The sequence below is a fragment of the Myotis brandtii genome, unplaced genomic scaffold, assembly GCF_000412655.1.
Source record: "Myotis brandtii unplaced genomic scaffold, ASM41265v1 scaffold506, whole genome shotgun sequence".
In the NCBI taxonomy this organism is placed as follows: Eukaryota; Metazoa; Chordata; class Mammalia; order Chiroptera; family Vespertilionidae; genus Myotis; species Myotis brandtii.
In genome coordinates, this window is record NW_005369287.1 from 2817162 (window position 1) to 2834176 (window position 17015).

The window sequence follows — 17015 nt, forward strand, 5'->3', positions numbered from 1 at the left end:
TGGACGGCGGCGCTGCTCCTGCTGGGTCTGCCGCGCCTCTCCGTGAGGGCGGATGGTGAGTGTCCGGGAGGCGGCGGGGTCCGGGGTGGCGCGTGGGGTTTGGGAAAGCGAAGCTCGCTGGGGAGCCCATCCCGACGAGCCCCGGAAAACCTGAAGCCTGGGAGAGAGCGAGGTGAGCGGCGGTCCCGCGACCCTGCATCCTCTCCCGGGCCACTGAGTCTCAGCTCGCCCAGACGCCTCCCTTGAGCGCCCCCCCCAATCCTTCCATCGCACACCGGAGAAAGCCAGGGCATTGGTCCTGCAGTCCCGCCACGAGCTTTCCCACGATCTGCATGAAAGGTCTTTAACATGAAATCAAGTCCGGAGTGCCCTAGACCCCTCCTCTGCAGAGAGGGAATTTTCCACGGGGATTAAATGTGCTCCTGAGGGAAGGCCAGTGATTTTAGCTTGGTCCAGGAAGACCCGAAAGATGAGTGGGAATCAACGAGGCAAAGGCGGGGAGAAGAGTGGCCTGGGGTAGAGGGCACAGCACGTGCAAAGGCCCTGTGCTGCGAGTGGCAGGGAAAATGGGATAAATGATGGAGTGGCTGGAACCAGACTGCCAGGTGAGGATGTCATTGGACACGAGGCTCCATATAAGGACCAGATTACTGCAGGTCCTGAAAACTGGCCCACCTTTTCTTGTTTTTGTTTTTTGTTTGTTTTCTGAACTGAATTGAGCTTTCAGTAGTTCCCTTAAATCAGCAGGATCACAGCCTTATTATCACTTCAGTTTCAAAAGCTAATTCAAACCGTATTTTAATTTTGGAACAAAACCCCGTTGATTTGGGGCAGGAAGATCCGAAAGAAAAGAAGCCACGAAGGGTTTCTAGTAAACCCGAGCTTGAGACAAATTAGACTGATGCAGGAGAAAAATCTGTGGCTTATTTAGGATGCCGTTGTATATGTTTCAGTGTCATTGCTGTTTAGCAAACAGTGTTGGGTGAAACTAGATGACAAAAAGAAGCATGGTGTTTAGGGAAGAGGAAAGCAAGGAAAACCTCCGGACATTTTTGTGGAGTTTTTGGTGCTCTTGGTCCCAAGTGCGAACTTGAAGAACTCTTTGCTCATAATTGAGAATTGAATGTCTTTTTTCTCCACGTCCTCAGAGAAAGGGTTAGGAAACATTTTTAACTTCAAAGGCTCCTGGTGATCACTGTTACTTTTTAATTGAGATATAATTTGTGTAAAACTTATCATTTTAAAAGGTACACTTCAGTGGTTTTTAGAATATTCATTATGTTGTGCAGCCATCACCACTATCTAACTCCTAAAAATTAATTTCATTTTAAAAAATCCCATATCTACTAGCAGTCAATCCATTGTTAAATCTTGTATTTTTTTCCTTTTGCCTGACATTGAGTCATGAAAATTAAGCTGATTTTAAAGAATCCAAGTGGAATAAATTGGAGGTAGTGTTAACTTTTGAACAATGTATACTATTGTACCCATTTTAATACCGTTTAAAGAAATATTTCTGCAATCTACAAGGCTTTAGAGTTTCACCCCATTATAACTGCTTAAGTGCCATGCTAGATGGATATGGATCAATATTTTGTGTCTATCTGGCTGGAAGTGGGTCACAGAAAATGGGAGGCAGAAATATCATTGGACTAGGACAGTGGTCGGCAAACTCGTTAGTCAACAGAGCCAAATATCAACAGTACAACGATTGAAATTTCTTTTGAGAGCCAAATTTTTTAAACTTAAACTATATAGGTAGGTACACTGTTATTAACTTAATTAGGGTACTCCTAAGGCTTAGGAAGAGCCACACTCAAGGGGCCAAAGAGCCGCATGTGGCTCGTGAGCCGCAGTTTGCTGACCACGGGACTAGGAGACAGTAAGAACAGCATCCAAGAATGCTTCCTTGTTACCATTTGCCAGAAATGCCTGTTTCTCTCTCATTCTATCTTTCCTTCTCCCCTCTTCCCTAGTGGAAGGTTATAGGCACGCTTCCTTTCAAGAAACTCCATTTGCTGAGCTCCAACTTTTATAGTAGAGCCATTGAAGAATTATAACCTATATTATGAAAGGATTCTTTTCTTTACTAAATATACGCTTAACTACCACCACTTTCCACATTTAATTTGTGTTCAACAGTAATGAAAGGAGGGCGAAGAAATGTTCTTCTAAACTGTGATGCATTACAGACATTCGAAGAGAGAGCATTGGACTTATCAAAAACTCTATGGACTATTAAAACATGGACTTATTAAAAAAAATAAGTCAATGAGGTAAATTCAAATGAAAAACATTTAATTTACATATGCATCTCATACATAAAAGAGACCTGCCACTGTGCTTTTAAAGTCCTTTTTTTTTTAAACATATTTTATTGATTTTTTACAGAGAGGAAGGGAGAGGGATAGAGAGTTAGAAACATCGATCAGCTGCCTCCTGCACACTCCCTACTGGGGATGTGCCCGCAACCAAGGTATATGCCCTTGACCGGAATCGAACCTGGGACCCTTCAGTCCGCAGGCCTGAATGAGAAATCAGGTGTGAGCCTTATGCTCTATCCACTGAGCCAAACCGGTTAGAGCTTAAAGTACTTTTGAAACGGAAAAATCTTCATATGAACTGAATGCAAATGACAGTATTTGCGTAATGATTACAGGAAAAGATTCATAATTCAACAGGTAATTTATTGAGTATCTACTATATGCTAAGTATTGTCCTTGCTGTTGAGGATAGAATGGTGAGGAGAAACAGGTTCTTGCTATCAGGGAACATCAAATCCAATGGAAGAGAGAGGCATTAAGCAAATAATTATATGAATGAAATGTGACATTGTGACTTTTTAAAGGTTTTTAAGTATAATAATATTACCAAAACTGTACTAACATATCACAAAAGTTGTAGGAAATATTAAAAATCTGCAAATAACAGGATGACTTTTATTACATTCTAGAATATTGCCCCCCCCCCCCATCTGGCTCTAATTTTTGTTTATCAGTTTATGTTGTTCAATATAGTCTACAAATGAGTGAGATCATATGATATTTATCTTTCTCCAACTTATTTCGCTTAGCATGATGATTTTAAAGTCTAGTTTGTTGGATATGAGTATTGCTACTCCAGCTTTTTTTTTTTTCTTTTCCATTTGCATGGAAAATTTTTTTCCATTCCTTCACTTTCATCCTGTGTGTGTCTTTTGTTTTGAGGTGGGTCTCTTGTAAACAGCATATAGTTGGGTCCTGTTTTTGTATCCATTCAGCTACACTACACCTTTTGATTGGAGCATTTAATCCATTTACATTTAGAGTTATTATTGAGAAGTACTTATTTATAGCCATTTTAATTCTGTATGGCTAGATTTCTCTCTGTTTCTTCTTCTCAGCAATCCCTGACAGCAATCCCTTTAGCATTTCTTGTAATGCTGGCTTGGTGGTGATGAACTCCTTTAGCCTTTTTTTTGTCTGGGAAGCTCTTTATTTGACTATTTTGAATGATAGCTGTGCTGGATATAGTAATCTTGGTCTCAGATCCTTGCTTTCCATTACCTTGAGTACTTCATGCCATTCCCTTCTGGCCTGTAGAGTTTCTGATGAGAAATCAGGTGTGAGCCTTATGAGAGCTCCTTTGTAGGTAAGTTTTCTTTTCTCTTGCTGCCTTTAAAATTCTATCTTTAATTTTTGGCATTTTAATTATGATGTGTCTGGGCGTGGGTCTGTTTGGGTTCCTCTTGTTTGGGATTCTCTGTGCCTCCTGAACTTGTGTGACTTGTTCCTTTACCAGGTTAGGGAAGTTTTCTACCATTATTTCTTCAAACACCTTCTCTATTCCTTTCTCCCTTTCTGCCTCTTCTGGCACACTTACCATTCTAATATTGTTATGTTTCACATTGTCCCACAGTTCCCTTAAGCTGTCCTCCTGTTTTTTAATTGTTCTTTCTTTTTTGGTTCTCTAATTGAGTGATATTTTCAACCCTGTCTTCTAATTCACTGATTCGATACTCAGCTTCCCCTAATCTGCTGTGTATTCCTTCCAATGTGTTATATCATTCTTTATCTCAGACTGTTCTTTTTTCATAGTTACTATATCTTTTTTCATACTGTTAAGCATTTTTAACATCATTACTCTGAACTCTGTTTCAGATAAATTTCTTATCTCTGCATCATTTATCTCTTCTTCTGGAGAATTCACTAGTTCTTTCATTTGGGAGTCATTTCTTTGTTTCCTCACTTTGGTTGTCTGTTTGAGTTTGTGACTATGTTTTAGGTAGATCCTAAAATCTCTAGTGTACCTCTCAATCTCTAGTGCAGAACAGTGTTAAATGCTGTTTCTGACTAATTGGATCAGGCAAGGACTCAAAGCCTTCAGAGATCGCTTCTGTCTACAGACTGATAGGATACTGACTTGAATTGCCCCCAGGCAATCATCCTCAGTTGTGGTGAGAATTTTATCAAAAGGGTGGGGCAGTTGCTTCTGCCTGGAGGCTGTTTCTTTTAATCTCTTAAGTGGCCTCAGGGCAAGGTATTTTCCAATAAGGTGTGTCGACTGTCTTCCCCCCAGGCAAGGCAGATGTGTATGTAGGAAAGATGTCCTCTGCTGTGTGAGGGAATGACTCAGCCCAGGAAACCTGGGGTATCTGCCTTCTGAGCTCTATCCCCTGAGTCCCCCAGTCCTGGGTTCTGCTCTCACAGCTTTAGTCCACTTCACCCTCCCTCTGACAGAGCACAAGGAGCGTGGCTCCACAGGGAATTTATGTGCACTGGCCCTTTAAGAGGGTGCCCGAACTTTCAGCTGCCACTCCCTGGCAGATAGCACCCCACTGCTTTTCACAGCTAGATGTTATGTAGGTACCCTCCTCAGTTTGGTGCTCTCTGCTGGAGAGCCCAGCTTCGGGATTAGATCCCAGAGTTCTCAGTGGCACACCCCCCTCCCACACAGCTGAGATATCTCTCCGGACTTCAGTCTGTGGGTGATCAGCCAGCCTTTTCGCGCCTCCGCCCCTCCTACCAGTCTCAATGCGTTCTCCACCTTCGGTCCTTGGGTATCAGGGTTCTCTCCTGTGAGTTTTCCATTGATTATTCAGGAAGCCTTTCCGTATTTCAGTTGTAATTCCAGCTTGTTCCTGGGAACATGTCCGTGCAGCATCCTCCTACTCTCACATTGTGATTTTGATACATAAGATTAAAGGACAGAGGTACTATGAGAGCATATACTAGGAGATTTTGACTTGGTGTGGGAGAATCTGAAAGATGAGTATGTATAACTAGTCAAGGAGAGGGAAGAAAGAGTGTCTGAGTAGGGAATAGCAAAGAAACCGAGTGGCAGAGAAAATGGGACATGTGATAGAGACAGGGTCAGACAGAAAGGGAGCAACCTGTTATGTATGCGGTCACCCCAAGGTTAGGGTGGGCAAAAGAAGGCAAAGCTGAAGCCCGAATCAGTGCCTTAGGCACCAAGTAACCCAACTCAGGGAAATGGGGCACTGAGCTTTGCCATGTGGTGTTTTTAAAACATTTTAAAAAAGAGTATTTGAAGGGCTTATTCAGAAAAACATGCCAGAGCAGATGGTTAATTCTTCTTCTTCTTCTTCTTCTTATTATTATTATTATTATTATTATCGACAGTATTACAGATGTCCCTCATTTCCACTCCCTTGGGCCTCCTCCATCCTTTTTTAAAAAGAAGAGGGAAAAATGGGTTAAAACACCAGTGTGATTGTCAACGCCTAGTCCCAGGGATGCGTGCCATGGGGTAGTTGCTGCAGCTGGGTCTTGGGGCAAGTAGAAAACTACAGTTGTAGCAGGTGTCTGCTAGAGAGTGAGTGTGCTGAGCTTACATTCCATGGGTCCCCGATCAGCCTGTGCTCGTGCTTGTCCCCACACAGGGAAGCTCTTCGTGCTGGAGTCTCAGAACGGCTCTCAGGGGCTGGACCTGGAGGCGGCTCGGCTTTCCTGCAAGAGCAGGGGTGCTCACCTGGTGTCTGCGGAGGAGCTGCGGAGGGTGGTGCAGGACTGCACCTCCGCGGTGTGCGCCACGGGCTGGCTGGCGGACGGCACCCTGGGGTAAGTCAGACGAGCCAGGCTAGCTGTCCATCCAACTGTCCATCCAACTCACCCGGCTGCCCCACCAGGGCTCCTTTGGGGGCTAAATAATTGTTTTAATGAGGTGTCAGGATAGGCAAAATGCAGTGGGCAGTGGCTTCCAGGGCATTCTTGTTTTGAATTCTCATATTAAAAAAAATTTTTTTTTCCCTGCAGTTCTGTCAGTTTATTCCCCCTGACTTGGTTATTTTGAATTTCCTTATTAAATTACAAAAATAATAATGCTTGTAAAAAATTTTCAAATAATACAGGTATGTGTAAAGTACAAAGTGAGTTTGTCTCTTCTTCCCCACCTCGAGGTAACTGTCTGGTATATATTCTTTATCTGTTCTTCTCTGTGGATATGCATCTGCACACATAGGGATAGGAAGATGGTCTGGAGGTGTGAAAATATGGCCACAGATTCTTTCACGTTGCTTCCATTGAGAAGTGGGGTCTGTGTCTTCTCCCTGTGAATCAGGCCCAGCGGAGTATTGCCAGGAGCAATAGAATACAGCAGGCGTGATCCTATGTGACGTCTGAGATCAAGTCCGGGTTTCTGAGGACTCTCACTTTTGAGATGCCATGTAAGAAGTCTGACTGTCCTGAGATGCTGCGAGGAAGCCCAGCCCAGATGCCCCAAAGCGGTTCTTTCACCAATAGCCCCAACCAATGTCCTGGCCAGTAGCCACCACTAACTGCCGGAAATGTGAGGGAAGGTGCCAGGTGATTCCAGCCCTCAACTGCTGAGTTGTCACCAGCCTACGAGTCTCCCCAGCTCAGGTTCTTAGACATTATGGAGCAGAGACAAGCCATCTCATTGTGCCCTGTCTGAGTTCCTGACCTGTGCAGTCCTGTGGAGAAGTCATTCCTGTGGTCAGCTAGGAGAAAACATCCCATTAATGCTGCTAACTGCTTCTTTAGACTGAGAGAAGGCAGGAGCCGTTCCACTGAGAAATGGGCTCCAAGAGCAAGACAATGACCCCGAAGATGTCTGGCTGGCAGATGGCCATAGAAAACACACACAGCCGTGCTGACTCACGTCTCCATGTGCTACATGTGAAGCAGCAATTGAGCAGCGAGGACACGTGAGGTCTCATCCAAAACTTGTCCGTGGATCTGAAACTGTGACTCTCTCTGCCTTATATGTTTACATCCAGATTCCTAAATACACAAAATATGTCCTGTGCATGCATTTTTCCACTATGTCATCAAGCGTGGGTATTTTTCATAATTCTGTCACCATCATGGCATCAGATAACTAGGGTATTCAGCGATTCTGAAGAGCCCGCTCAGAGCCAGGCTTAGGTCTCCCAGGCATTACAGGTCAGGACTGAGTCATTGGAAAGGTCCATTCTCCCTGGGTTTGCTGTAAAGTGTTAAGACATCTTGGAGGATCTCTACATTGCTACGATGATAATTCTTTATAAAGCACTCATACTTAACTTGATATATTTACTTCATAACATATTAAAAATAGGTTTTCCATTTTAATGTTACTGGAACCAAGAAGTATCTAACCACTAGTATGTACATTTCACTGTGGGTTTTTCAGTCACAGCCTTCCCCCTTCCCTACCAAAAACCAATTGTTCAATGCACAGTGCATCCTGCAATTGGTGGCATAGTAGACAGATAGTAAATAGGATCTGTGTCTCCATGAATTTATTTTGAGTATATACATAAATCCAGAGAAAGACAGAGGTCTAGAAAATACAAAATTTGGGACCACTTGTCTCCTAGGAGATGTTGCAGATTCTAATAAAGGGTGGCTGAAAAGCTGGTTAGCAATCAATAGCCTTGTAGGACTAGGAGGACAGAGATTTGAATTCAGGTTTTGTGCAGGTGGGGGCCTAGGGAGTCCTTTGCTTTGGGTTGGAACATTGCAAAGGCTGTAGGAGTAAACTGCAAGAAGCACACAGGTCCTCAGAGGAGCTGCAGCATAGCTTTAAATCCTCATAACTTAATCCATGAATTTGGGTTAAGATGATACTGGAGTCCCAGTGCCCCGGGTAGCTAGCAGAACTGATTTTAAAAATCATTTCTAGAGGGAGAAAACATTATCCTAGGCAGTTGATTTCCACAAATAATTTTACCAAGCATAGGGTTTGTCACACAATATAAAATAACCAGTCTCATGAGAAGCTAAGCCAACAAGAACAAAAATAGCCAGTAGAAAATCTAGGTATTAGCAGTGGTAGATGCACTCTTTAAAATAACTCTTTAGAGTGTTCAGAGATACAGAGCCAAGAAAGGTAATTTTGGCAGAAGACTGAAAACTATAAAAATAACCAAATGGAAAACCTAGAATGAAAAATATAATCACTGAAATTAAGAATGTAATAGATGGTTCTAACAGCTGATTAAAAAGAGCCAAAGAAAAAATTAGTGAACTGGAAGATATTTTAGAGGAAGATGTTCAGAATTTAAAAAAAAAGATGAAATTTTTAGAAGAAAGGGTAAAAGGCAAAGAAGATGGATGTGATTTGAATTCCAAAAGGAGAAGAGAAAGAAAAGTAATATGAGACTTATCCACAGTTGAAGAAAAACATCCAGGCACAGATTGAAAAAGCCCTACAAAGCCCAAGTAGGACAAACAAAAAGAAATTCACAACTTGGCACATCTGATTAGAGTCAAATATGAAGAAAAAAATATTAAAAGTAGTAATAAGAAAAAGTACTTCAAAGGAGCAACAATAAAAGCCCAAAGATAATTGAATGATACCATCAAAGTGTTAAAAGAAAATTACTGCCAGCCTAGAATTCTATACCCAGTGAGGATATTTTCTAAGAACAAAGAAAAAATAAAGACATTTTCATACAAAAGGTAAGAAAATTCATTAAATTGGACCTACACTAAAAGAAACAGTAAAGGCAGGAGGAAAATAATTGCAGGTGGAAGGTTGCAGATGCAAAAAAATTAATGAAAAGAGTAAATGGAGGTGGGGGTAAGCTGAAATTACATAATTCCATAAAGCAGTAATAATAATACTAAATACTAAAAAATGGTATTATCAACCAAGAAGTATTTTAAATATGTTAGTACATAGTATTTTAAGTATTTCAAGTAGTGTCATTGGGGAAGAAAGTAAAAGTAATATTAAATTTTAGTAAGTAGAGGAAACATGTTATAACTTCTGGGGTAGCCACTAAAAGAATAGTAAAAGGATATATAACTTCCAAACCAATACAGAGGAAAGAGAATGCCAAAAACATAATTAAAGCAATCAAAATGGGGAAAAGAAAAGAGGGAGAAAGGAAGAAAGAATGGGCAGAACCAATATAAAGATGGCAGACTTAAATTCAAAGAGATCTGTGATTAAATTAAGTAGATGAGATACTCCAATTAGAAAACAAAGATTATAATTTGAATTTTTAAAAATTCTACTATTTGCTGTTTTAAAAAGATACAGTATTCCTAAATAAACCATGGGACAAAAATAAATTATAATGGAAATTAGCATATAAGTAGAGGTGTATGATATTAAAAATATAACATACTCAAACCCATGGGATGCTACTAAAGCTATACCTAGAAATGTAAAGCATTTAAATGCTCCTGCTAGAAGAGGGGAAAGGCTTAGGATTCATGACTAATGATTCATCTAAAGAAATATGAAGAGCAAAACAAACCCCCTCAAAAAGAGGAGCAGAATTTTATGAATTTTTTTAAAAAACATATACTAGAAGAGATACACAATGTATGTATGGCCTCTGAAACTTGAATTCATACATACGACCTCACCTTAAGCATCACCTATGTCTTCCTGACTTTAGACCTTTGTTTGGGGAGAATGTTTCTGATGCTTTCAGCCAAAGCTCCTGAATCAGAGAAATATCTGCTGCTTCCAAGCTGTCAGTTCTCCTACCCTTTCTTCTAAAATTTTCATCTTTTTTTTGTCTTCTTTGTCTATTTCAGGACAACCGTGTGCAGCAAGGGGAGTGGTGAACAGCACATCATGAAAGCTGTGGATGTGAGAATTGAGAGCAACCCGGCTCCTGGCGGCACATACAATGCCCTTTGTATTAAGGATGAAGGTCAGTGCTTTTGTCAAGGTTCTGGAGGGTGTGGCCGTGGGGTTTGCCACCATAGGTTGTGTTCTCTAGAAGCTGACCTTGAGTTGAGGATTCACTCAACAGGGTGTATTGGGGAGACTTCCAAAGAAAAGCCAATAATACAGGGGAGAAGGGAACAGGAAAAGGAAGCAGACCAAGCAATAGTGAAATACTAAGCAGAGTCCACAGTGGCGTTGAGGTGGGTGGGTGGGGGGTAACTTTGGCTCATGTGCGAGAGCAGGGGTATTTATACCAATGCACCTGTCAGTCATTGGCTAAGGGCTGCTTCAGGGAGATGTGAATTCCTGGGCTCCTCTGGTTTTTGATGTGCACAGGCAAAGGGTTCCAGTAGCCTGGGTGCCACACTCCAACCCAGGTGCACAGGTGCCCACCAGGAGCCCCTGTGCATGGGCAGGGTAAAGGTATCTAGGGAATGTGGGGAACCCCTGAATGTGTCTGTTACAGTCACTGATATAGCCTACCCTTCTGTCTCTCTTCATGGTAGTCAGCACACTGAAAAGGAAAAAAAAACATTCCTTTTCCCCCAAATGGAATGTATAGGACTTAGGAAACTGATCGTAGGAAGGAAAACTCAACTTCCTCCTGGGAAATCAGCTGAGTGATGAGGAGAAAAACCATAAAGGAGTCTGCAGGGCAGCATTTCGTGTGCACTGAAATAAGTCCACGGTCATTATCAGAAACACAAGCTGTTTGAAGGGAATGTTCATGCAAATGGAGAGAAAGCCAGCTGCTTACCCATCAGTCACAGGCCTCAGCACAGGGACCGCTTTGCTGCACACTGGTCTCACCTGGGAAGTTTTAAGAAACACTGATGCCCGGATGTCAGCCCTTGATAATCTGATATAAATGTTCTGCATATTGGGGGGGGGGGGGTTTAAAGCTCCCTGGTGATTTTAACATGTCGAGCAGTTTGAGAGCTACTTCTCTAATGCAGAGTTTCCCAAATCTCCCTGAAGATGGGAATACCAGGTGAACTTCTTAGAGATACAAACCCTCACGCTGCACTCTAGAGGCACCAAATTCTAACCTTTAAAAAGTCCAGGAGCCACAGTAGGGCTGAAGGCCCTGGCTGGTGCTTATTAGATGCTTGTTAGTGACAGGATTCTCTGCCGCTATGGGGTTTTCCTCCAGGAAGGTCTGTATTCGCGGATTGCTGTTTTTCTAAATTCACATTAAGTAAATTAAATGAATCCCAAACAGGCAAAGGTTCAGATCCCTGAGGGAGACAAGACAGGGCCAGAAGAAAAGCAGCATGACCTTCATTCTTTAACGCTTTTAAGTGAATATGCAGGGCTTCTGAGTCTTCTCTCCTTCCTCTGATAAACAAGAGGTATTAGTTAGCTTTTGCTGTGTAACATAGCATCCTAAAGGTCGTGGCTTAAAACAACTGTTTATTTAGTTCACTTTTCTTTTTTTCTTTCTTTTTTTTTTTTAGCCAACAAGTTGTATTTGTCTGCTGGTCTCAGCTGGGCTCATTCATGAGTTTATGGTCAGTTGCTAGTTAGGTGGCCTTGCTTCTGGGAGAGGGCTGGCTATTGGCTGGGGTGTTGGGGGTGACTGAGCCATGCGTTTCTCATCGTCCAATAGGATAGCCTGGGCTTTCCACTTCATAGGTCTTTAATAGGTTGTGTGTACGCAAGTGTGTGCCCCTTTTACCTAGAATGGTAGTGCATGAAGCCAGAGGTAGAAAACATCCATTCACATCCTATAGGGCACCAAGGTCAAAACCGTGATGGTGACTCCAAGCTGATATAATGTGCCTCCTGATATATTGCACTCAGAGGAACACAACTTCAACTCAGTAGTATTCCTGCCCCAAATGCATAATTGTGAGGAAATATTAGCCAAACTCAGATTAAGAAACATTCTATAAAATGACTGGCCTATACTCTTTAAAAACATGTATAAGGATAAGGAAGACAAAGACAGACTAAGCAACTCTTCTAGATTAAAATAGACTAAAAAGACTTGACAACGAAATGAAATTTGCGATCCTAGATTGTATCCTGGACCATGAGAAAATAGCTATGATTGATGAAGTCTGAATATGGATTATGAATTAGATAATAGTATTGTATCAATGTTTAAATTTTCCTGATTTTGGTAACTGCATTGCAGTTATGTAGGAGAATATCCTTGTTCTTGGAAACACATTCCAAGGTTTTTAGGGACAAAGGGATAGCATATCTACAACTTACTCTCAAATGGTCCCGAAAAGAATTACAGGTACTGATACACATACATACATATTCCATATATTTGTCTCTCTATATAGATATTGATATATATCTATACATATCTATCTATCTATCTATCTATCTAAGAGAGAAGAATGATAAAGCAAATGGGGCCAAATAAAAACATGCTGGTCAATCTGGATAAAGGGTTTTATAAAGGGTTCCTTACTTAGTCTTACACTTTTCCTGTAACTTTGAAATTATATAAAAATAAGAAACGTCAAAAAAATAAAATGATCTACATACTCCTAAAAACAACACAACTATAACAATAACAATGGCAGTGGTGTGTGTGTGTGTAATCCGAGTCATGAAGAGCCAACCTGTGAAGGAAATTCATGATGCCGATCAATGTATGTGAAGATTGATGCCGTTTTAGTGAAACCTGCACGGAATGTGGATCACTCAAGTCAAAGCGCTCAAGAGCCCTGCATCCCAGAGCAGTTGCCTGAGCCTCGCCTCTGGCCACCTCCCGGTCACCGGAAGAGGCTGTGTGGAGAGGACTGGAGTCTTAGTCCTAATGGCCTGATTGTGAGGAGGCTGCAGGTGGGTCGTTTAGGGGACCCAGGAATGCTGAGGTGGGACTAAGGTCAGAGGGCTGCTCTCTTGGGCACTCAGGGAGAGCTCCTGTTCCCCCGCCTTTCATCCTTTAGGAAGAGCATGTAAGCTGCGCCCACATGGTCCTCCGCCCTGCTTAGCGGAGCCTTTGTTGACAGCACGGTCAATAGGGAAATCTGTGCTGAAGGAAGGCGTGGTGCCCGAGCAGAAGCTGAGACAGGTGGTTCCATGTGGTCCCTCAGGAGTGAGTGTCTGTGAGGTCTGGTCCAGCATACCGCCCGGCACAGCATCGTCTCCAAAGGTTGCCTTCTCCCCAATGCTGCTCCATGTGTTGGTTAGCTCTGTGCGTGCCAACTCCAAAAACGGCAGACGGCTTCCTTATAAAGAGCCCAGAAGGAAAACAGAGCCCGTGGAACATTTAGACAGCTTCCTCCTCTGTTTCTTTTTTGAAATAAAGTCCTTCATGAATGTAGACTTTTCTCATTTTCCTTCCAGTACTTTGTCTCACCGAGAGTGAATTTCCAGTCCTGCGGTGATCTCACTTAAACTAATAAGTGAAGTTATTTTTAACCAACGGGATGTGGATGAAATAAGCTGCCTCCACTTGGGTTTTCTGGCTCTGCTTCTCTTGGCAGTTTGTCTGGGGTCGACGTGTGGGGTCTGGAGTGCACCCACAGGGTTCCACTCTGAGTGTGCTTCTGTCCACCACCTCCCAAGCCAGGCTGGCTGGCTGCTCTTCCCTGCCAGCCCACCTCACCCACCCCACCTTCTTAGCACTGTGTTCTACCTCCCTTGCATATTTACCTATTGCCTATACGTCCCTTAAAAAGAGAAGTGGAATCATTTGCTTCTTTATGTCATCAAGAAGAGAACTGGATGCTCATCTTGAGAACAATGAGGAAATTTTGAGAGTAACCAATTCTCAGGTCTCCCTGGAGGAGGCCCCAGTCCTCAGGATTGGCTTTGGGGAAAATTATTTGGCTGCAATCAGGTGACGGAAATCAACTGTAGTGCTTTGAACACCTGATAGGACCTATTTAGTTCAGGGTCACCCAAGGGAGTGTGGAAGGTTCTGAGCTCATTACCATTGACCTGACCTTGGCCATTTGTTTATTTGTCGAGGGTAATGTAAAGTCCAGTGCTCAGACTTGTGGGTGATTCAGTGGAAGGACAGGTGGATGAATGAATGGATGAACAGATAGATAGAAAGATAGACAGACAGACAGACAGCTGGATATAGAGGTCTCATTCCCACCCTCAAGGAGTTGACAGTATAAGTAAGAGTTGAATATGTTTCCTGACACAAAGGAGGAGGGTACTTAGGAGACTTCCTGAGTCTGCCATTTGAAGTGGAATTTGAAGATTCTGTTTCTGGAAATAATTATTAGGGAAGGGATGAGAGGACATGGCAGACAGGGAGAACAATGGTTTGGGGAGACTAGCTCTGGGACAGCCATAGTACTCGTTCCAGGAGAATGAGTCGGATTCAGAACATCCCCACTGGCTTGAGTAGCTGCTAGGCATGTCTGAGGTGGATTCAGAGGTAGTCTAAATCATCCCCATCTCAGTGAGCAGTGAGGCCCCCTCGACAGCCATAGTACTCATTCCAGGAGAATGAGTTGGATTCAGAACATCCCCAGTGGCTTGAGTAGCTGCTGGGCATGTCTGAGGTGGATTCGAGGTAGCCTAAATCAGTGGTCGGCAAACTGCGGCTCGTGAGCCACATGCAGCTCTTTGGCCCCTTGAGTGTGGCTCTTCCACAAAATACCACATGCGGGCGCACACGTACAGTGCGATTGAAATGTTGTGGCCCATGCGCAGAAGTCGGTATTTTGTGGAAGAGCCACACTCAAGGGGCCAAAGAGCTGCATGTGGCTCACGAGCCGCAGTTTGCCGACCACTGATCTAGGTAAAGAAACTAAAGATTAAGACATATAAGTGGCATGCCCAAGGTCACACAGCTGGCAAGTGGCAGCATGACATTTCTTAAACATGAATGTCTTCAGCGTAGATCCATATATATATTTAGGTAACCATTAGGCTTACTGCACAGTATAATCAAGCAATCCTTTATTAGTAGCTTACTCTAAATTCTGCACTAACTAGGTGCTAAAAAGACTGGTATCTATTTTTAGCAACTGTTATAAATTATGAAACTAACCAAAGAAAGAAAACGGGTGGCACTTATAACCTAACCCATGAATAAAATTGACATTTATAAAAACTACAACTCTTACTGATGGGGCAAATCTGTATAAAATGCATGTAGATGAAGTCTAATAATTAAACCACAGAAGCAGCAAACCTGTTGGACACTTTGCTGATCTCTTAGGAGGAAGGAAAAACTTTGCTTTCATAGTTAAGGTGAGCAAAAGAGACAGTTTTAAAATATGATAACTGGTCACATTTGAGAGTCTGAGAGTCAAGGAGCAATTCAGGAGTTCCCTATCAAGAAAAAAACAAAGGAAATGAATAAATTCCAAGAAAAGAGAAGTATCAGAGATTGGAAAGGCTCCAGACTGACCTCCCAGTACCTTTTATGTTGGTTTCCTGGGAACATATCAACCTTTGTGTACCCCTTACAGCAGAAGCTTCAACATTTTTTTACCTCATAATATGCATGATATCATATAACCAAATGAAGTGAAGTGTAATTTCATCACACTAAACAACACAAACAGCTGTGTCTCTCATCATTGATGTTTCTACCTCTCTCTCCATCTCCCTTCCTCTCTAAAATCAATAAAAACATATGTATATATTTTTAAAAAACACACAGCAGAATGTGTGTTACAGGTCCTTCAGGAGATTCTGATGCACATTAACGTTTGAGAAGCGACACAAAGTTTGAGGACAAATAACATTGGGTGGAATGGGGAAGACAATGCTGGTGTGTGGTGTGCTGGGTGGAGTAAGGTGGAGCTGGGCAGGTGGTCACAAAAGTCAGCTTCTTCAAATAGCGAAGGGAAGGAGGAGATTTGGGTTGGAATTTCTCCATCCCTGGTTTGTGGAATAATAATGGGGATTGCGGGCTCTTCTTGAGAACTTCAAAAATCATGATGGAAGCCTTAAACTTTCTCAAAATGAAAGCATCAACCTTTATATGAGTTCTAAACTCTGTGGGAACTGGTTCTCAGAAGATCTGAATGGCAAGCAAGTGTCCCCATTTAAATGGAAAATGAGCCCTGGCCGGCTTGGCTCAGTGGATAGAGCGTCAGCCTGCGGACTGAAGGGTCCCAGGTTCCATTCCAGCCAAGGGCACATACCTGGGTTGCAGGCTCCATCCCCAGTGGGGGGCGTGCAGGAGGCAGCCGATCAATGATTCTCTCATCATTGATGTTTCTATCTCTCTCTCCTCCCTTGCTCTCTGAAATCAACAAAGAAATATATATATTTTTAAATAATAATAAATGGAAAATGAGAGTCTAGGAATTAAGGAAGGAACAAGGAGTCAAGGTCGTGCGATTTCAGATAACTCCTCCCACCACCTCCCACTAACTCCTCAGGCACACCCCTGCCGACACCCCCTTCTGCAAGCAAAATTCAGGTCTCTTTCAAGGATGACTCAACTGGACAAGAACTGCACCTACCATGAGAAGGAGGCCAGGCACAGCGGCCTCAGGTGGCGGGACGCAGAGCACTGGATGAGCCGGATGCCGTGGAGGACGCGGACTGCTGCTGCCTCTCTGCAGCCGGGCCATGACCCCGCGTCACCCCACATGGCTGCCTGTATGCGCGAGGCAATCCCGGAGGACTTTCTGCACCAGAAGAAGGAGATGCCGGCAGATGAAGGCCTTCAGAAGCAGCGGGTGCCCGGCGGGAGGAGCTCAAAGAGCCGCAGCGCTGGACCAGGTGCGGGACTGCCTGGAGAAGGAGCCGGCTGGTGAGCCGGGCCCTCCAGCCCTTCACACCCAAGACGTGCTGGGAGACCCACCCGGATGCCGCCCAACCCGGGCCCAGCGCTGGCCCCGCAGGCAACGGCAAGGACAAGGACAAGGACAAGATGCTGCCCAGCTTCTGGGTCCCGTCGCTGACCCCCGAGGCCAAGCCACTGAGCGGGAGAAGCC

The 17015-nt window shown here is 43.3% G+C and overlaps 1 protein-coding gene across 1 annotated transcript in view; it reads left to right on the forward strand.

Annotated features, from left to right (window-relative positions):
- SUSD5 (sushi domain containing 5) overlaps nucleotides 1–17015 on the forward strand; it is a gene marked incomplete at its 5' end in the record, with an annotated part of 38949 nt that continues 21934 nt past the window's right edge. The window contains 3 exons of the mRNA XM_014548379.1: nucleotides 1–55; nucleotides 5882–6059; nucleotides 9996–10114. Of these exons, the coding sequence (XP_014403865.1) occupies nucleotides 1–55; nucleotides 5882–6059; nucleotides 9996–10114 (352 nt within the window). The remainder of the gene's footprint in view (nucleotides 56–5881; nucleotides 6060–9995; nucleotides 10115–17015) is intronic.